Here is a 20,613-nt window from a genome sequence, read left to right as displayed (position 1 = left end):
GTCAAAACCAATTTTTTTTTTTTTTTTTCGAAGCAAGTCAAAACAAATATGTGTTGAAAGGGTGGATTCCGTTTAATAAAAGGCTGAAGTCTCTTGTTGATTTTTGTTATTTAAAATGTGATGAAAGAGTTCTATTGATTTTAAAAATTTTCATCTCCTATTAAAAATTTAAGTTCGAAGGGTAGCGGAAGAGAAATTAAAGGAGGGCTATTGAACCAATAAGAATGAAAGGGAGCCAACTAGAAGAAGTGTAATGTTAGTAATACTATATTTTTCATGATTGGAGCAATCAGTTTTATTTCGATTCATCATTGATGTTATTCTTATTATACACCAATTATAATAATTGTGTTAATAATGATTTTTTTTTTTTTTTAAGTAAGAAATATTGTATTTTAGACTAATGGGGAGAAAAATGATGTAATGGAATTGAAATGCCAATGATGTGATGTGAGAATACATAGAGAACAATAGAAAAAGAATAATAGCAAAACTGTATAAAGTGTAACTAGGGGTGTGTATGGATCAAGTTGAAGGGTCTTTTCAACTCAATTGCATTTTATTAGGTTGAGAAACTCCAACCCATCACATGTGTAGAAACCAACCCAATTGGGTTGGGTTGGGTTGTGCATATTTCTTTAATGCCTTATAAAAAATTTGAACTTTCAACAATTATTTAAACATTATTTTCATAATAATTAATTATTACAATTCATATATAATATGCTTAAATAATATTCCAAATTCTCAAACTTCATCAAACTAATTATCAAAATACTAAAAGAGCAATCAAACTATTAAAAAAATAATTTGAAATAAAAGTAATAAAATAAACTTATATACAAAACAGATTGAAAAACTATCAATATGAAGCAGACTGAAACCAAACAAACTCATCAACCCACAAATACTAACTTGAGGAGTGGAGTTGGGTTGGGTTATATAAGGTGAAAAAACTGTGAAGCAGAATCAGATCCAAACCAAACCAACCCGATATCAACCCACAACAACAAATACTACTAGGATGAGGAGTTGGGTTGGGTTGGGGTGAGTTTAGTGGGGGGTTTGGTGGTTAACATCCTAAAGACTAGAGTAGAGTAGAGTAGAATGGTAAACCTTGGAAAGGAAAAGGGTAAGGGTGGGGGGTGACGTGGCAGAGGGGATAGGAAACACTCGAACACTAGCCGACGGGAAAGACACAGAAATTCTGATAATCTTTTGTTGTTACGTTTTCAACTTATTATTGAAATCCCTCCACTCCACCTCCCATCTTAGGTCAGCCTGTCACATCGGATTTTCCCTTTCATTATTATCTATCTATCTATCTATCTCAATTATTAGTGTATTTCATTTCATTTCATTTGGGAGCTTCGACATAAATAAATAAAAAGGTGCGATGCGATGCAGTTGGAGTGTTAAACCCTAACACTATATTATATTATATATGAAGCTGAAGATGGTGGTGGATGTTTGAGGGTGAAATAGAGAGAGAGAGAGAATAATGGGAAATGGAAGCAGAGCTAGGGGAGTGGTAATGAAGACGCTGTTACTGATAGGAGGCGCTCTTTTGCTCAAACGACTCACCAAGTCCACCACTCGTTGGGACCATACTCGCCTTGTTGCTCAATCCCTCACAGGCCAAAAGGTACCCTTCTCTTCTCTTCTCTTCAAATTCACTTTACCCTATTCTTCTCTATTTCTTTCTTATTGCTATTTCTGCTTAATTTAGTTTTCAAGGGACCAAGCATCCAGAGATCCTGATAATTACTTCAATATCAGGTCGGTCACTCCTTTTCACTTTACCCTTTACAACCAACAAAATTTGTATCTTTCACTAATTTTTCCTTAACTCTCTCTCTCTCTCTCTCTCTCTCTCTGTGTGCAGATTGATGACGTGCCCGGCAGCAGAGATGGTCGATGGTTCTAAGGTTTTATATTTTGAACAAGTGAGTGAGAGACTAATTAATATATCTTCTTCTTATTCTATATCATTATCACTCCCCCCTTATTTGCTTTCATTTACTCTTCTCTTGTTACTGCTAGCTATTACTTGCTTTTCTGCCACTAATATTAGCGTTTTCACTAATTTTATTTCTGTTGCTAATGCTAGGCATTCTGGAGGACCCCTCAGAAGCCCTTTCGCCAGGTATATTGTTTTTTTAGTTGAGCTCTATTGCTTATTCACCAGTCTTAACCATGATACATAAGCAGGCATCATCTCCTTGCTTCTTCTGCTTTCATTTTTTCTTTTTTCTTTTTTACTTTCTTCATGAAAATTCAACTTCAATGATGTTCCTCTAGAAACATTTCTCTCAATTTAGGCTCATATTGCAAACAAAATTCTTTATCTAGAGTGCAAGCTTTTTCATTTTCTTCAATGAGAATTATTTTTGATAAATTCCATCTGGTATCTGATTACAGAGATTCTACATGGTCAAGCCTTGTCCTAAAGAATTGAGATGTGATGTTGAGGTGGGCATTTACTTTATGTTGGAGTTTAGTCTTCAACAGCATGTTCCTTTGCATGATTCACCTGTTGGAATGCGTACTCTCTGATCTTTTTAACTTGTTCAATGGTCAGGTAAGTTCATATGCCATTAGAGATGTGGAGGAGTACGGGAACTTCTGTGACCGCCCAAAGGATCAGCGTCCACTGCCTGAAGAAGTTATTGGGGTATGTCTTTTGTCTTGTCAAAATCATGGGCTTAGTTAACAGGTTCATGTAATATGAAAAAGATTTTTGCATTGGACTCTGGAGACTTTGTCTGTTATCTTTGCTGGAATGGACAATTTAAAAGATCTGGTATAGAAAATTGTAACTTGAAGATAGAAGGAAAAGCCTCAGTAAATGTGGTGTACAAACGGGGAATAACTATATAGGAGCCTTGCTTTAGTTGGTACAAGTTTTATAAATTCATAAAGTGGCATAACACAACATCATTTCTTGAACTGGATGGATTGGTTTTGAGCAGGGACTTAATAGAAGTCAAGAGGGAATTTTGGAAATTGATAGATATGACCTTAACTTTGAAGCCTTTTAGCAAAGATCACAATATTTGAACCCGATTAACTTACAACAGTGCAATGAGTTGGTTTTTCTAAGATACAGGTTAACAGGCAGTGGCATTGTCATGAGTCAAATTGCAGGGTTAGCAAATATTAGTATCATCTATGATATATAATTGAGGAACTAAATATAAATTCTGATGTTTTCTGACTGATACCATCATGTGACATATGTGGCTGCCAAGTTTTTTGCCAATTCTCATAAGGTGATGTCTTGACATATATATAGGTATGGTGTTGGATGCTTAGCCATCTTTTTCCTTCTTGGAATATTTCTAGAGTGAAAAGAATTGAGAGGAATTTATTTTGCTATAGTTACTTTTTAGTTCACTTGTCAAAGCAGTTGTATACTTTGCTGAGGCATGCTTTGCTGGCTTTGTTCTCTCTAAATCTATTATTTATATGAGGTCCATCTGGTTGTGGATTCTGCTTCTTAGGTTTTATGATTGCGTGGCGCCGTGGGCTAGTTTTCCTAAGTCTTGAGAGCAGCACATGGCTGAACTACCTTTTAGTCAAGCCCATGGAATAATTATATGCTTTTTCTTAGGTAAATGATTCAGTTTGGGAAGACTGATAACCTAGGGTTCTTGATTTAAAGTCCTGCACTAATCTTGCCAGCTAGGTTTCATGCCTGAGATTGATTCATCTTGATGCTTTCAAATTGTTACTTTTGGCTGAGTTTTCTTTAAATGTGTTATGCGTGTGCAGGATATTGCGGAGCATTTAACGACAGTATATCTCAAACGTTGTGAGCGTGGAAAACGCTGCTTATATGAAGGTTCAACTCCACCTGGCGGGTTTCCTAATTCATGGGTAATTCTCTGTTGAACCTAGGAGTTGGGATATGGAAATGAGTTGATTTCTTCTGAACTTGTGATCTTTCTAACTACAAGTATTCAGTGATAGCTTCTTTCCTTTGTGACAGAATGGAGCAACGTACTGTACTTCTGAACTTGCAATTGTGAAGAATAATGAGATACATACATGGGATAGGGGCTATGATGACGACGGAAATCAAGTCAGTTTTTGTAGTCTAATGTGCTTTCAACTATGTTACCTTTAAGAATATTTAACAGCACTAATTTCGGTTGAGATTAAAGTGAAAATCTTTAATGGGAGTGCTTTTTGTATTACTTGGTACAGGTTTGGGGAGCGAAGGAAGGTCCATACGAGTTCAAGCCTGTTCCTGCCTCTAGTTTCAATGACATGCTTTCTCCTTTAAATTTCCCTTTTCAGCAATCGATGGAGAAACGAATAGAGGGTTCATTTGTTTTGCAAGATTGATTACCTGTTAGATATAGCCATAATATGTAAATTTCTCAATATTCTTCGATTCTTGTTAAATAATGTTTCTTTTTTATTTACGACCTTTAGCTTTAAACAATTTTGTTTTGTGGAATTTTCACATATATAATGTTATAGGCAATAACTTTGGTCTGCAATTAAGTGACTAGAGGAAAATGTCTGTAAGAGAGGGTTCTGTTTGTGGTGAGACCTTGAGAAATTCACCCGTTGGTTGACATTATCAGTTTTAATATTATTCACTTTGAATGTAGGTGAAGAGGATATGTGATTGTGAACTCATAATTGTAATCAATTCAGAGTTGTATGTCTCCCGCAGAACATTTGCCTAGCCAATGGGCTAGACTTTTAAAATAAAAAAATTTAATTCAAAGGACAGCATAAAATTGACATTTTATTATGAATGATGTTGATGTAATTCAACGAAGCACTGTTTGACCAGTGAACAGAAGTACTTGAGATTTCCGGTATTTATATCATCATGTATTCTGTTCTGTTATTTTTTATAAGACCGCTGATCCCTGCAAGCTGCTTCATATAAGGTGAATACCATGGTTTTATAATATGATATGCGGTCTTTTAAAAGCTGGGAAATCTTTATTGCTTGATTAATTAGCTGAGTTGGGATTATTCTCTTCAGTGAGGATCATCTACTTGTTTGCATACTCAGAACAGTGAGGATATTTCCTTTTCAGCTATTGATCGTGAATGGAAAATGTATAGTGTAATCAGAAGGAACTTTGAGAAATAAGATGACATTACAAGAATAATTCTGTCAACAACAGACATTTGGCTTCTACCCAACTATTCAACTAAAGGTGTTGTTGAGGTAGAAGTATAATCCCCCAAGTGCCACAATTCCCACCACGATTGCTATCGGGAGTGCCCGCCTGTGCCAGATCAAATATGATGTAGTAAGAAAAAAGTGTTTGAATTATGGGGGAAAAAGTAGAAGGAATAAAACATTTTTGGCAGTCGTTAGCTTGTTAGTCCTGAATTAAGAAAGGGAATATGCTTACCCAATTGCTTCCTCTCTTTGAATTTGTGCTTTCCGTTCCTTTCGAACATCTGTTGCATTAGCATTTTTTACCACAGCAGGTTGGTAGGACCTGAATCTTCGTTTAGGAGCACCACAGACTGCAAAGCACAATGGAGAGCAATGATCATGAAGTGCATTACCATAACACTTCCCATATTCATTCTTATGCCTGCCTTATTATTGTTCTTTTCTATCTTAAATTCTTATTATAATTATTGTTCTTTCCTATCTTAAATTCTTATTATATTTAGAAGCAGTTCGGCTCATCATTTTTTTTTTTAATAGGTAAGAAAATTTGTATTAAAAAGATGCTACTCCCTCAAAGAGATGAAGTAAACGAAGAAAATATGTACAAGCAATAAAGGAAAACAAAACAATTTATGTAAAAAGAAAGAAAAAAAAAAGTGAATCTAAAAACAATGGAACTGATTTTGAAGCACAACCCCACGCATGAAACCAATCAAACAAAGTAACAACTCTAAGAGCTTATCCCTAGAAAGCACTAAATCTTCAAATATGTGATTATTTCTCTCCCTCCAAATAATCCACATCACACAATGTGGTACCCAATTCTAAACATTTGAAGAATGCATCCCCAACCAATTCCTCCAATTGGCTAGCAAGTCAATAACTCTTTTAGGTAGAACCCAAGAAACACCAAAAAAAATCTAAGGGCAAAGCTCCATAATCGAAAAACCTCACCACAGTGTAGAAGCAAATGATCCACACTCTCTCCATTACATTCACACAGGCAACACCAATCCATAATAGTGCAGCCACTTTTCCTCAAATGGTCTGTTGTGAGAACCCTGCCCCATGCAGTTGTCCAAACAAAAAACGACACATGACGTAGAGCCTTCACACTCCAAATACTCTTCCAAGGAAAAGTAATAAACCTTGATCCCCTCAATGCACCATAAAAGGATTTTATATCAAAAACCCCCCTTGAACCCCAAACACCACCTCATCTTGTCTCCACCCTCAATAGGAGGACTCAGCAACTCCAATGTACGAGTAAAGGCCCCCACCAACTCCATCTCCCATTCATTAAAACCACGTTGGAACCTTATATTCCAATTCCATCCTTTCTCCAAAGTGTGACTCACCATCATATCTGCCACAGATGCCACCCTATAAGTAGCAAATTCAAATAGATCCGTGAAAGTTCCTTTCAACGATTGATCTCCGCACCAATCATCATCTCTTGGCCTCTACGTCAAGATGACTTGTATCTCTTTGCCACACAAAGCAAGAGATTGAGTTATCACTTATCGCCATCCTGGGGATATGACCCTGTAGTGTAGCTCTCCCCATTCAAATAATTTGCAGAGGTAGCCATAAACATGATAAGGTTGTATGGTTTGTTTTGATAACTAACAAGAATTTGGCCAATTCTAAAATTAGGAATCAAAATTATCCAGACACTATAAAAAAAATATGTAGTGGAAGGGAATAGACACAAATGCCTATTTAAGAATTTATCTAGATATGGAAGACATTGTCACAATTGCCTCTTTAGGATGGAAACATTATCTTAAAGAGTCAGCCATTTCACAATATGTCGAACAGTAATCGTAAAGAAGAAACTAAAGATTGAGATACAGAAGGAACAAAAGTGGTTTACCAGGACAGAAATACTTGTCAGGTAATTTCTCAAAGGGAGTTCTCTCATTATATATATACCTGCATCAACAAAATCGCAATTTGATTATATGATTAAGCCAAAAATGAAGAAAAAACATTCAACCCAAGTTGAATTTGAAACTTGAAAGAAAGAGCGGTGTAAAGGGTACCCGCAATCACGACAAATATAGGCTTGCTTGGAGGCAACACGCATGGAAAATCTGGGTGCAGCAGAAGCAGGAGTGCGTGGTAGAGAGGAAAGCAAGAGGTTGAGTGATGGAGAGAAAAAAGATGACTTAAGAGCAAATCGATCAGATGGTCTTCGCAGACCAGCATTGCCTGTTGTAGCCAAACAAGACTTGGTTGTTGGTACAGGTCTAGAGGCTGCCTGCAGTTGCAGGACCATTTTTTCTATGCTTTGTTTGTTCTAAGTAAGCTTCTTTCAGTTCCGATGTAATACAGAAGAGTGGTAATAGCAATGAGAAGATAAGAGAATGGTAGATGCTTGAAGATGCAAGAGTGAAGTGTTAATAGAGTATTCTATAATCCCATTGGCTGTTTGGAACACATGTGGAAGCGTGGCTTTCATAATTCCCACACAAGTGAAAAGACCCCCTTTACCCACTTTTCGTGCAAAATTCTTATCTTCTTTCGACAAATTATTTCTTGCCTAGGTTTTACAAGGGCCATGACCCATAATGTACTTTGGGCCCCAGCCTCGAGAGTGTTCTATACGTTAACCGAATATAATTTTTTTTTTTTTTTAACCACCATTGTAGCCAAAGAAAGAGGGCTAAGGGCTTATTTCTTCTCAAAAAACAGAAAAGAAAGAGGACTTACTTTACCTATTTCTTTGAAGCATATGATCTGCCTCCTTGGGAGGAGCTACAAGGTTCACTTTGAAAATCTAATAGATCTACTCAACTTTACAGATTGCATCAAAAGACAATCGTGTCAGTAAAATAGTTATAAATGCTTGGTAAAACTTCTCAGTCGGGACACCAAAGAGTTCAACCTTGCAAACTTGCAAGAAGACAGATTTTTTCGATCAAATTCTCTGCTAAACACAACCAGCAGCATCATTTTCCCCAGGAAACTTATCGGGGCTTGACACTAGAATATGACTACTAAACCAGACAACAATAAGCAAAGTTTCTAGCAACTCATTTGTGTACTGCACTTCAACAGTATCAAATTTTACCAGTGCCTATAGGAACCAACATCATCCCACTCAATCCTCAACTTCTCAATAGTATTGTAAACGTCTTCAGGTCTGATATATTTGCATAAACTGTTCATAAAACTGTAAGTCTTGTTTTCTTTTCTTTTCATTTTTTATAGAAAAAAATACTAAATATGTACTCACCTGAAGAAAAAAAAGGGGGGGGGGGGGGGGGGTTGGCGTGGGGGTTAAAACATCTAAATAAAAATAAATAGCATGTTACTCTCCACGCAAGTACGAAAATTTTCATGATATAACTTGATCTATGACTTCAAATCGCATGATCAAGAGATTCACAATCAACATAAGGTTCAGTTCACTTTCTTCACCCACTAGCCAAGATGCATTTGATAATTTTCATTGAATACCTGATCTGATTTTATAATACGCTGGAAACTCTTGAGGAGACTAGTACATGCTGGTAGAAAACTATTCAGTAAGTCAACTTTCAAATGTTTCCCACGGCAAAGAGAGATAGGAATAACTTAAAATCAATGTACAGCCAAATCAAACTTTCATCCCAAAACAGTGAAAAATCTCAAGTCTTAGGACAATACAGCACCATAATTTACCAAGATGCCAAATTTTATGACAGCCACAATCACTATACTCTACAATGATGGAGTTCAGCAAACAAATTGAACGCATACTAGTCCTGATTTAAAATTTGTTTTCTGTCCTTAATGGTAGGTGATACCAGAAACAAGGAACAATCACCACTGTAACTTTCAAGAATAATTTAGAACCACCTACGCAAAGTACAGCAAATGGCACCACCTAAAACCGTAAAAATAGGAGAGTATAATACACTTTGGAAAGATGGAAAATTACACTTCCATTAAACAGTAAACTCTGATAAGATCTGGAAGCTGGCCAAGGGGCAGGACACAAAGAATTCTGATTAGCATTGATAGCACAATGTTATAGCTGCTACCAAGGTTTCAGGTCACCTACTGGACCTGCAGTCCAGTTTAGGATCTTCTCACCTGGCTTCAAGTAAATACTCTTTTCATGTGGCAACTTACGTGCAAGTCCATTTAGAACTTGATGGAAAGCATCTCCTGGTTGAGCAGGTTGTGGAAACAACATTGCTTGCTTCATTGAAGGGTTGGCAAGCAATCTCTGCTTCCTCAATATTACGTCTAAGGGTATTGATGTGAGGATGGTGTCCAAGTTGGGGACATCCTTCTCGTCTAAGAAAACCCCAATTTCTTCCCAAGGGATTGCATCAGCAAAGGGTAGAACAATATCATCTGCTATGATAACAGGGATGCAGCCAAATATCACTGCTTCTACCAATCTTGGGCTCCATGGGGCCCAGCCAAGGGGGCACAAACAGAAAACAGCTCGTTGCATGTCCTCATAATACGTGGTAGGGTGCTCCGTGGAAATGTCAAAAAGTGGATTGTCCTTGAAGTTCTCCCACACTGCCGCACGTGCACCTCTGTGAAAATGTACCCAAAAAATAACATTCAGGAATGTGTTGGCTTTGAACTAATTTTATATTAGAGATTATTGGAGAAAATAACTTCGAACTACTACCATTCCTTTCCACTTACAACACTTAAAGATCACTCCATGTATTCTCTTATGAGTTATGACTACTGTTCCCCTTTTACATAGTTTTTACAACCTTAACGAACCATCAATCTTTATTATGATATGAACATGTTCATGTTTCTCATTTCATCATATGGCAAAATATCTGCTGACAACATGCTTTCCTAACACTTATTTTTATCGGAATAAATTCTTTTGCTTGCAATTTAATTGAAAGGAGGATTGAAGCCTTCAAATGCTACATAAACAAAATGAAAAACCCTTGGATGTTCTCTTGTTAGCATGTAGGTTTAGTACAAAATACCTTGCATAATAACCACCTTCTGGGTCATTTCCCACATCATAAAACAATCCTCGAAAGTACACAAAGATAGACCTAGGAGTCTTTTCAGGAATCAGGTGGGTTTGCATTTTCTGTGGAGGAGCATAGGGAGGAATTGTAATTGAGCCCTCATTTAAGCAAACATGATTCCGTTGTCCAAAAGTCTGAACCAATGTTGCACGTTGGAGCAAGGGAAGAATTCCTCTTTCAATTGCCTTCTCTTCCTGAAGCAGTTTAAGTGAACAAGGAGAAATCAAATACAAATTATAAATAACAGAAAACTAAATGCCAACATACAACAATTTGACAATACGTGCAAACTTTAATATACATCATAAATAGTTAAACCCTATTGACTCTTCACGAATCCACAAGATCAAGCAAAACATGTTGTCTGTTATGAGACAAGGGAGAAAGACTTCTCACTTGATAATGGAAGCATGCTCCAAAGTCATGAGGCACTACGAAAAAGTGATCAGCCCCTTCTGTCCGATTCCAGTAAGGCCAGTTGGAAGAAATGAGCTGTATTGCACTTCTCATCATCCGTGGTGACTTAAAAGGCAAAGGGAGGCCATTTGGTGTCAGGTCACAAGTGGTGTATACAGGGGTGTAAAACCAATCAGCTTCTTCAGGATTAAGGGTTCGAACAGGGCTAGATAATAGAAATCGATGCATATAGATCTCAGCAGCAAACATGTGATTGAGGCATCTTGGATCCTTTTGCAGAATCTTCTTGTTGTATTTGCTTGGAAGCTCATACACAAACACTTTCAATCTTCCCACTGGATTGTCTTCCAAAACATCACCAGCACTACCTACAGTTGGTGCAACCAAACCATACTTTGAATTTTACAACAAGTGAATATCCAATAGTTTTCAAATATATAGTTCATAATTTATGATTTAAAAATGGGACAACCCCAACAGAGCAGAAGAGGATAGAGAAACATATAACTCAAAAAACTTTGTCACAGTGGCAGTATACTTCGTAAATTTTTGGGAGCTACACTCAAGGACAGCAATTGCTTGATATATAACTCAGGCCCCTAAATTCAGGATTATGAAAGTAAGACCTCGACAACACAAACTAATTCAAAAACAACATAGATCGCACATATTCAAAGGCTAAGATATTGAGAGAACGAATGGCTGCAATAAAATAAATACATTCCCCCACGCCCACCCCCCCCCCCCCCCCCCAAAAAAAAAAAAAAAAACTGAAATTGTCAGGGTGAATAGCCTAGAGGTTCAAAAACATTACCCTTAGGTGGACAACAAAACTATCTCCTAAGGTACAGATATGATCCCTCTCTACTATTTTCTGACAGCAAGAATACATTTTTCCAATCTACTTTGTCTAGTATCATATCCCCCCACCCCCAAAAATAAGCCTAGAAAAGTTAGCACCATACCTTCAGCTGATTAATCATACTTCCTTGCAACCTCAACCCACGATAACTCCGCCTTTTTTTTCTTCTTTCTTGTTAAGAACTCACTTAAACGATACAACTCAGCTTGAATCACATAAACCCTTCCCAGTGCAGCTGTAACTTATTATTAAAATTATCTCTTTTGGCATTAAGCTACACAATTCCCTCATTCCTATTTGTGCTACATGTTTACAAGCACCATATTGCACCTCCTTGTTCTCTATGTTATATGAACCCGTTTGAATAGGTCAAAGTGTCTTGCGTTACAATATTTATCACAAAACAATATGTTTCCAATCCATCTTGCCAAAGTTCTAACTTTAAAGTCCTTAGCAAATGTTCTGAATCATTCCCGTACTACATTTGCATCAATCGCACATTAGCCTTGACCATGACCATAAAAAGGCCCGATTTAGTATGAGCTAAGACACAACTCTAAAAAAGTGTGGAAGCTTAGACAAGCACCAAGCATGATTGACCTGAGCCAAATTTGCAATAGAACATGTCCCCATCTAGACATCATCCTCTTCCTAGCTTTCTTATATATTACTTGGACCTTTTTTCCTGGTGATGATCTAAAGAAGGAAATGCCAAATTATACTTTAATTTAGAGTGAATCTCTAAAATCCATCAAACCTAGACTGTATATATCAAGACTAAGAAAAATCCATTAATCAAAATCCTATATTTAACCCCTAATCAACTAAATTAACAGATGAAACCAAAATAGAATAGAATAGGCGAATCAAAGAAGAAAGAGATAGAATTTAGGAAAAAGGAATCAAAAGAGATGAAAATGAAAGAAATCCCACCTGAAATTCGCTCAGTGGGTTGAGTCCGGCCATGCTCTACAGCACCAGTTTTCAAGACCAAAGCGGCATAGACAAGCAGAAGAAAACCCCACCTCCAACCATTCATTTTCTTCTTTTTAATAAAACAAACTCTGAACTTTCTGGTTCAGGCTACAAAAGAAACGAGACAAAGTAGAAGGGTAAACAGAGAGTTAGGAGAGGGAGTGGGACTTGACTTGAGTAGCTGGTGAAGTAAGTTGTTGAGAGAGTTGTGAATTATGTTTGGAAATCCGGTATTTTGAAGCCCTGTCAAGTGTCAAAGTTCTTTTCTGATGAAGAAGATTTGTCAAGTTAAAGTGCAAAAGACAATGGGGCAAAAATGGCCCATTACCATCAATTTTCAAAATAATTTGCCCAGAAATACTGTTTCCAAACTATATAGTAATATACCACTTTTTTAGGTACTCGAGCTTGGCAAGCTCGAGTACCATGTTTTTTTAATCCACTATCGCCCCATATTCAAGGAGCCCTATAGTGGCGTTTTTAAGCCCTATAGTGACGTTTTCAGGCCAAAAAAACGCCACTATAGGGCCCCTTGAACCTGTTATGGGGACTTATAAAAAAATTTTGCAGGAAAACGCCGCTATAGGGCCCGAAAACGTCACTATAGGGCCCCTTAACCTGGTATGGGGGTTTAAAAACGCCGCTATAGGGCCCGAAAACGTCACTATAGGGCTTAAAAACGCCACTATAGGGCTCCTTGAATATGGGGCGACAGTGGATTAAAAAAACATGGTACTCGAGCTTGGCAAGCTCGAGTACCTAAAAAAATGGTATATACCTATATAGTTTAGAAACAGTGTTTTTGGGCAAATTATTTTGAAAATTGATGGTAATGGGCCATTTTTGCCAGACAATGGACTATGTTACTGTTTCAGCAACAAAGCAAGGTGTGAGATTGTTAAAGAGATGAAAATGAAGCCTAACATTTGTGTTTCTGTACCCGCTGTTTGACTTTGATACCAATTGACAAAGTCCACCTGGCCCAAATAAACGTACCGATTACCAAACCCACCTCATGCTGTTCAACGATTCAACCTGCTCTTTTATATATATATATATATATATATTTCCTATTTTGCGTAGATTTGGATGTTTTGCTTGTGTTCATTCTTTATTTATTTTGGAGTCTGTTTAGTTTGAGGGGGTGAAAATGTAGAAAATAATAAAGGGTGGAGATATGATAGAAAAATAGGAAGATAAAAGAAATTTAGTTACCGTTAAGAGAAAAGAAAAGAGTTATTTTATTTCACATTGGTGGTGATTTAGCCCTCCACCAAATGGCACCTTTGAAGGTCCTCGGTCCTGATGGGATGTCTCTCATTTTTTTCCAACATTTTTGGCACTCCATTGGCGATGATGTATCCTTGGCTGTACTGTCTTATCTAAACTTAGGTACTTTCCCAGTGAAAGCTCGAAATGTGTGAAAACACTAGAGCTCGTTTAGATCCCCAATTCAAATTACGGCTTGGTTGTTTTTACACTAACTTAATACTAAGTGCGGAATAGTGCAAACGCAAGTAAACATGCAAGAGACTAACTTAATACTAAGTGCGGAATAGTGTAAACGCAAGTAAACATGCAAGAGAGCTACTCTAATTCATATTTAAAGCAACACAGCAGTAAAATAAAAGGAACAAGAGTAGGGAAGAGAAATACAAACACAGATAACACCGAGACGTGTTATCGAAGAGGAAATCGAAGAACTCGGCGAAAAACCTCTCCGCCGCCCTCCAAGCGGAAATCGATCCACTAGACAATCAGTTGGGATACATGGGTGAGCAATAGACCCTCCAAACCTAATCTACCCTCTGTACCTAAACCTTTCAAGCTCCTACTCCAACAAGGCTTCTCGGAACTGTGTCTTGTCTAGCTCTCCGGATCCCGCAATAAGCTCCATGTTGCATCTGCCATCTTTGGCTTCTTCCAATGTTTCCCAGTAGTACCAAAACCTCACTGAACACTCTCAAAAGGTGTGGTAAGTGTTTGAGCTATTGACCTCTCAATGATATGAAAATGGAGAGGTAGGAGATGAGGAAAATCCACAAAAAAAGGTGTAGAGAATTGTTGGATTAACAATTTCTAACTCTCAAGTGTTTTAGCTAGGGTTTTCTCTCAGAATCTCCCTCAAGCATTTGTGGGTAATGTGGGTATAAATAGTGTAGGTACAAAAAGTGTGTATCAGAATGGATAGGCTAGCAGAACAGAATGTCTCGCGGATGTCTCGCGGGAAGGCCTTACCCGCGAGATACTCGCGAGACACAGCTGTCTCCATCTGGCCTGACTCTTCGCATTCCAGCATGTGCAAGGCACATGAGTTACTTTGCGGGATGCTAAGTCGCGAGCTACCCGCGAAAACATTTCATTCTTCAATAGCTTGAGTCTTCACACTCTCTCTCACTATCACACAACCCTTATAATAAATTCCCACAACAAATATAGGGTACAAAAGATTAAATAAAATTACAGTCAAATTTGGCACGGAATAAAAGCCAACACAATACAAATTTGTAAATCACAACTTTACACCCAACATCTCTAAATCATACATATATTACTCTTATACCAAAAACTAAGAGTCCTAAGAGAGTAACTGAATTTAGACCTATTGCCTTATGTAATGTTCTTTATAAATTGATCTCTAAAGTGTTAGCTAACCAGTTGAAAAGTATTTTACCTATTGTTATCTCAAAATCCCAAAGTGCTTTTCAATTCAACAAAGCCATCTTAGATAATATACTGGTAGCTTTTGAAACTTTACACCATATGAAGAATAAGAAGACGGGAAAGGAAAGCTACATGGCAATGAAATTGGATATGAGTAAGGCATATGGCAGAGTTGAATGGATCTTTCTTGAAAGTTTGATGTTAAAAATGGGCTTCAATGTTAGATGGACAGGGGCAATATTATACCGACTAGATCAATCTCGTATTCAATCCTTGTGAATGGTGAGCCAAGGGGCAATATTATACCGACTAGAGGGATAAGGCAAGGAGATCCTCTATCTCCCTATCTCTTTTTGCTTGTGTCTGTGGGGCTGAATGGTTTACTAGAACAAGCCATTGCTCGTGGTGATCTAAAGAGTTTCTCTTTTTGTAAGAATGGCCCTCAAGTTTCACACCTTTTCTTCGCCGATGACAGCCTAATCTTTTGTAGGGCGAGAATGGGAGATGTCCAAGCAATCCATGGGATCCTATCACAATATGAACTTGCTTTTGCCCAACAAGTGAACCGTATGAAGACAAACTTGTTCTTTGGCAAATCTGTTTCAGAAGATACAAAAAATTCTCTTAAAGGTTTTTTGGGTGTTCCGAAAATAAAAGAATATGAGAAATATTTAAGTCTTCCTACGGTGGTGGGGAGAAACAAAAAAGAGAGCCTAACTTTTATTAAGGAGAGAATTTGGGGTAAACTTCAAAGGGTGGAAGGAAAAGCTCCTATCTCAAGCAGGAAGAGAAGTTTTATTGAAAGCAATTGTACAAGCCATTCCAACTTTTGCTATGAGTTGTTTTAGACTACCCGTAGGTCTTTGACATGACATTGAAGTGATGATTAAAAACAATTTTTGGGGGCAATGTGGTGATAGAAGGAAGATTCATTGGAAGAAGTGGGAGACACTATGTTTGCCAAAATGTAAAGGGGGGCTTGGCTTCAAGGAATTGAAAATTTTTAATGAAGCGACCCGAACCACAGGCTTGTAAATCATTAGGTATTAAAATACCCACATTGCAGCATTTTCAATGCCAACACTCCTCCATAACTTTATGAGATCCACTTCTAATAAAGCCCATAAAGCCTGAATAAACCCTAAAGAGAAACCATTGTATTTCTTATTTTATTATTAGTAAGATCTTCCCTAGATTGAACATAGAACACCGCTTCTTCAATCTCTTCTTTAGATAAAGGGGCTGAACATTTTCTCTTATTTTGAAGGACAAGCACGAAAAAGTCACCCAAAACGGTCTAAGGCGCCAATCCAATTTATATAACTTCTTGAAAGACTCGATGAATTGATTCTCCATACCCTCACCAGCATTACTACAAATTCCCGATCGATAGGAATTATATTAAGGAGCTTGGAATGCCATCTAGCAATCAAAGTACGATAGAGAAAAGCGATATTTTGACTAACTTCTGTTAAACCAAGATATTCTTGACCTTTGCTTTCATTAGCTTTCTTCCTGGGACAATAAGTTTAGCCATTCCTATCTCAAATGAGTCCGGTAGCAAGAACACAAGACAGGACCAATTTAGATCTATATAAATCCTATATAGATCTAAATTGATCAGCCAACCAAGTTTGGAGATTACTACATGATAAAGAGTCCCGATTTTATCATGTGTTTAAGGAGAAATTCTTCCTATCAGGGGATGTCTTTGATGCAAAAATAAAATTGGGCTCTTATGCATGGCGAAGTGTTCTTAGTGCACGAAAGGTTATTGCAGAGGGAGCTAAGTGGAGAATTGGTAATGGTTGTCGAACTCGGATTTACCATGATAATTGGCTGTCTGTGAGCGTCGGGGTAGAATAATTTCTCCACGCACTGACCTACCTGATGATGTTGTGGTGGTCTAGCTCTTAGATGTGAACATGGGTTGGTGGGATGTGATGCGGGTAGACAGATGTTTCCTTCCTTTTGAGGCTGCAAAAATAAAGTCTCTACCAGTTTGTATGACTCCCCAGGAAGATATCTTGATATGGCCAAAATCAAAGGAAGGGGTGTATACAGTTAAATCGGGGTATCAACTCCTCTGTGAGATGGAAGACAGGGATGGCATCCGTCATAAATTCTTTCTGTTTCTCCAAAACTTTCATTCCATGTGGCTTGGTGGGATAGCCATATATCATCTATAATGTCTTCTGTTCTGATAAATGCTGTAGAAATTAAAACTTTAAATTGATACATCCATTTGTCATGGGTGCTGTTTATAGCTTTATGGGTTAGTATATTTTGTTGGACTTCAAAAGGTAAAAGTTATAATGGCAAGTCTCGTTTTTTTGCTGAATCTTAGGGTGGAGCTTTGAAAAGCTTGTTCCTATAAGATAGTTTTTTAGAGACTGGGGTTCTGTCTTTGTGGAGCTTGAATCCCCATCCTCCTTGCCAGGGAGTTAACTACCAAGTGCTTCAATAAATGCACTGGTGCTAACAAGACGTAATTTCAAAGCCTTAAGGGTCTTTTGGAATAAGTATTTCTGTTTAAGGGAGAAGGCTGCTTGTAAATTATCAAGAAGTAATTTAATATGAAAATGAAGGTATGTAAATTCTCCGTTCTGAAAAGTGAGATCAGTACAAAGCACTTCTTGTAGTATTTCACTTTTTTCACCACATGAATACATTGCTTCTGCCAGCAACGTATCCTGAAGGGATATTGTCTCAATTGAGATGCCTTCATGCTTATCTGAAATCTTCGTTGAAGCCTTTCAGATTTCATTAGGTTGCACCACTGGTGCTTTGCCCTTTCTTTTCCAGTCTGCCTTGGAAGGTCTTTTATCCATATTAGTCTGCAATTGACTTTCGATAAAAGGATTAGTTGCTATGTCATCATTTTGAAAATTAACATCTTTTTGTACTATTTCTTCAAAATTCTTTTTGAAGACTTCTTGTAAAATTCCTTTAAAAAGGTTTTCAAGAAAATCACTTTTGAAATCTAAAGTAATTTTTTTTATATAAAATATCTTTATCAATACTGCTATAATTCTGCTGGGTAATAGTATAAGAGTCATGGTCAATGTTGTAATGACTTAAATGGATAAAATTTGTCCCGGGGCGGCCTGATGCATTTGGGGGACTAAGGCGAAAATTGGTTATCTTGTTTTAGATGCAAAATTACTACTAATTAACTTAAACTATGTAGAATTTTTTCCCTTTTTTACAAATTTTATAGATAGAAAAAATTTGACAAAATTTTTCATACTTGTTGATTTGGTAAATTGATAGTGGTAAGTAAAAGAGTGGTGTTAGTGGTAGAGTTAGATGAGAACTATTAAAAGTTTGTTAACTAAACTCTTATTATTATTCATTTTTGTTTTTTAGAAGTGCAAAATTCACAATTTTTTTTAAACAAATTCTAGGTTTTAAGTTGCTTTTTATTTTCTATTTGAAAATATCATTATAATTATTTTTTTGCCATCAATAACAAGCTGTAACAATTTGCTACTTAGCATTAGTTGTAAAAGTGTTGTGAAAAATATTATGGACGTTGCATTTTTCTCTATTTTTTTATTTGTTTTTCATCTAGTAAAAAAAATATTATTTTGTTTATTGATTTTAAATAACCCTGTAGGGACACGTTCCGCGACGAACCGCAGTAGAGTTGGGTTCGCACGTGAATGGGCCCAAACAATATCATTTGTAGAGAGTGGATTCGAAAGGCTAGGCCTTAGTTATCTAGTGGTGGTTCTGGTGGTGTTCATATGTGATTTAAGCGTTTTCACCCTTGGGGCCTTTCTTCTGGAGGTAGACTGGGAGTCTTTCTTTTTTGGCCAGTTGTCCCAGCCCCCCTTCTACATTACTTACTTTTTCTTTTATACTAATCTGCATTCACTTTCCTTCGTCCACGTGTAGGGTCAACATTTCCAAGGCTGATACTTGTCCTGTCAGTCCTAACCCAAAGTTGTTGGGAGTGGTTAATAAAGTTAAAGGATAAGGCTCTGTTAGGCGCAGAGATATGCATGGGGAAGATGGTAAAGGCAGCCTTTCCTAGATATTTTAGATTTCCCTCCAAGCATGTACCTTTACCGTTTTGCCCCTCTTCTTGGTGGATCTTTGGGCCAGCCGAGGACTGCACTGTCCTCGGCTGCTTCTCCGGGCCAATTGGGCCTTATTATTCTTGAGCTCGGGCCATGACCTTTTTCGGCTTATGCCTTTGAACTCTCCACCAGCAAATGGGCCTGGCCCATCAATTATTGGACCCCACAAACCCTATTATTTAAAATTTGGGGACTTTTTTTTTACTTGGGGCCTTAGGCAACCACATCTCTTACTCTATCATTCAGCCGGCCCTGAATTTGTCACGGTTCTGTCTATTATATATATATATATATATATCTATTTTTGCAGGATGTGTCAAATAATGTTACTTCATCAATTCTTTCATTTTTGTTAATAACTGTTTCTGTCAGGGGAAAATATGTTAGGGATTTGTAATTGACTCTATTGGTTAGATTTAATGGATTATTTCTATACTCATTCAGGAAATTACCACAATTAGTACTTTCTTTAATTCTAAATAAAGCGGATTCTAGCAATAGTTGAGAAACTTCTTTTATTAAAACATCTTTTATGTAAGTGTTTTGAGGTTACTGTAAAGGTGTAAATATATCATTTACTATATTCTGAAGTCTACTTGGTATATTTATCAAACTAAAGGATGTCAATTCATTCATAAATCATAAAGGGCACTGTAAAAGTGGTGCATTTATTATTTTCATTAAATTATTTCTTATAAAGTACTTGTATATATGTCGGTTCCTATGCCCCATGCCCAAGGGCAGTGGGAAGATTATAACAAATTTATGTCTCTATATTCTGTTTAAATTTCTTTATGTCATCTTCTATCAACTGATTAGCACTAGCAGGCGTATTAGAGCCATGGATGGTAGAACGTAGGGTATATGATAGATATATTGCCAGCTATTAGTTGCGTGGATAGCTAGTTGAATACCTATAAGGGCTCATTAAATGTAGATAGGTCGTGCGTAGCTGGTCGAACATTAAATGTAGGTAGTTGGGTTTGCATTATCATTAGTTGCCCCTGTGGTAACTGGTACGTTTCTTCATTGGGTTTGCAGTATCATTAGTTGCCCTGTGGACTGGTACGTTTCTTCACCGACATTGTACTAAGGAAAGTAACTGCAACATACAGCACTCCTTAAGAGAAGAAACTTAAAAAATTAATACATTTTTTTAAGAGAGTTTTCACCGATTTCTTTCTAATTATAATTCTTTATTATTATTATTAAATTAAGATATTAATCAATTTTTAATTAATTTTATTTATTTTTTAATAATTTAAATAAATAAAAAAAACCATAGTCAGGTCAGGTATTTTTCTTTGGGCCTGGATATTAAGAGAGAATTTGACATCGTATTTTAAATAATAATTTTTAATATTTAAATAATATTATACATATTTTTACATATTTTACAAAGTTAAAGAAATGACCACCTCACCGGGACCACCTTATCTTATTGCA

The 20,613-nt window shown here is 36.9% G+C and overlaps 3 protein-coding genes across 3 annotated transcripts; 1 reads left to right on the top strand and 2 right to left on the bottom strand.

Moving 5' to 3' along the window:
• The first annotated feature begins 1,136 nt into the window (after nt 1–1,136).
• LOC126703591 (chromophore lyase CRL, chloroplastic) lies at nt 1,137–4,508 on the top strand. The gene is made up of 9 exons (XM_050402559.1): nt 1,137–1,645; nt 1,730–1,779; nt 1,886–1,946; nt 2,111–2,146; nt 2,422–2,472; nt 2,582–2,674; nt 3,775–3,879; nt 3,992–4,084; nt 4,210–4,508. Exons 1-9 carry the CDS (start codon nt 1,502–1,504, stop codon nt 4,348–4,350), a joined length of 774 nt encoding a protein of 257 aa, XP_050258516.1. The 5' UTR covers nt 1,137–1,501; the 3' UTR covers nt 4,351–4,508.
• A 523-nt stretch (nt 4,509–5,031) lies between these two features.
• Nucleotides 5,032–7,573, bottom strand: LOC126703594 (uncharacterized). Its single transcript, XM_050402566.1, has 4 exons — nt 7,201–7,573; nt 7,032–7,090; nt 5,388–5,505; nt 5,032–5,258 (listed from the first exon to the last, which is right to left on the bottom strand). Exons 1-4 carry the CDS (start codon nt 7,434–7,436, stop codon nt 5,177–5,179), a joined length of 495 nt encoding a protein of 164 aa, XP_050258523.1. The 5' UTR covers nt 7,437–7,573; the 3' UTR covers nt 5,032–5,176.
• Nucleotides 7,574–8,749: 1,176 nt separating this feature from the next.
• On the bottom strand, nt 8,750–12,733 carry LOC126701474 (probable beta-1,4-xylosyltransferase IRX10L). Its single transcript, XM_050399590.1, has 4 exons — nt 12,377–12,733; nt 10,561–10,949; nt 10,117–10,358; nt 8,750–9,696 (listed from the first exon to the last, which is right to left on the bottom strand). The coding sequence occupies exons 1-4, from the start codon at nt 12,480–12,482 to the stop codon at nt 9,183–9,185; spliced, it is 1,251 nt and encodes a 416-aa protein (XP_050255547.1). The 5' UTR covers nt 12,483–12,733; the 3' UTR covers nt 8,750–9,182.
• Between the last annotated feature and the right edge of the window lie 7,880 nt (nt 12,734–20,613).

This window comes from Quercus robur, chromosome 10 (assembly GCF_932294415.1).
Source record: "Quercus robur chromosome 10, dhQueRobu3.1, whole genome shotgun sequence".
Taxonomy (NCBI): domain Eukaryota; kingdom Viridiplantae; phylum Streptophyta; class Magnoliopsida; order Fagales; family Fagaceae; genus Quercus; species Quercus robur.
Note: the sequence above shows the minus strand (reverse complement) of the source record. Positions and strands in the feature narration are given on the sequence as shown.

Excerpts from the sequence above, each read along its gene's own strand:
- LOC126703591 (XM_050402559.1), top strand. The coding sequence starts at position 1,502 with ATGGGAAATGGAAGCAGAGCTAGGGGAGTGGTAATGAAGACGCTGTTA. Across the intron at positions 1,947-2,110 it reads AGGTTTTATATTTTGAACAA|GCATTCTGGAGGACCCCTCA; the intron begins GTGAGTGAGAGA and ends TGCTAATGCTAG. Across the intron at positions 2,473-2,581 it reads AATTGAGATGTGATGTTGAG|GTAAGTTCATATGCCATTAG; the intron begins GTGGGCATTTAC and ends TTCAATGGTCAG.
- LOC126703594 (XM_050402566.1), bottom strand. The coding sequence starts at position 7,436 with ATGGTCCTGCAACTGCAGGCAGCCTCTAGACCTGTACCAACAACCAAG. Across the intron at positions 7,091-7,200 it reads TATATTTGTCGTGATTGCGG|GTATATATATAATGAGAGAA; the intron begins GTACCCTTTACA and ends TTGTTGATGCAG. Across the intron at positions 5,259-5,387 it reads CAAAGAGAGGAAGCAATTGG|GCGGGCACTCCCGATAGCAA; the intron begins GTAAGCATATTC and ends GATCTGGCACAG.
- LOC126701474 (XM_050399590.1), bottom strand. The coding sequence starts at position 12,482 with ATGAATGGTTGGAGGTGGGGTTTTCTTCTGCTTGTCTATGCCGCTTTG. Across the intron at positions 10,950-12,376 it reads ACCCACTGAGCGAATTTCAG|GTAGTGCTGGTGATGTTTTG; the intron begins GTGGGATTTCTT and ends CACCAACTGTAG. Across the intron at positions 10,359-10,560 it reads GAGCATGCTTCCATTATCAA|GAAGAGAAGGCAATTGAAAG; the intron begins GTGAGAAGTCTT and ends AAACTGCTTCAG.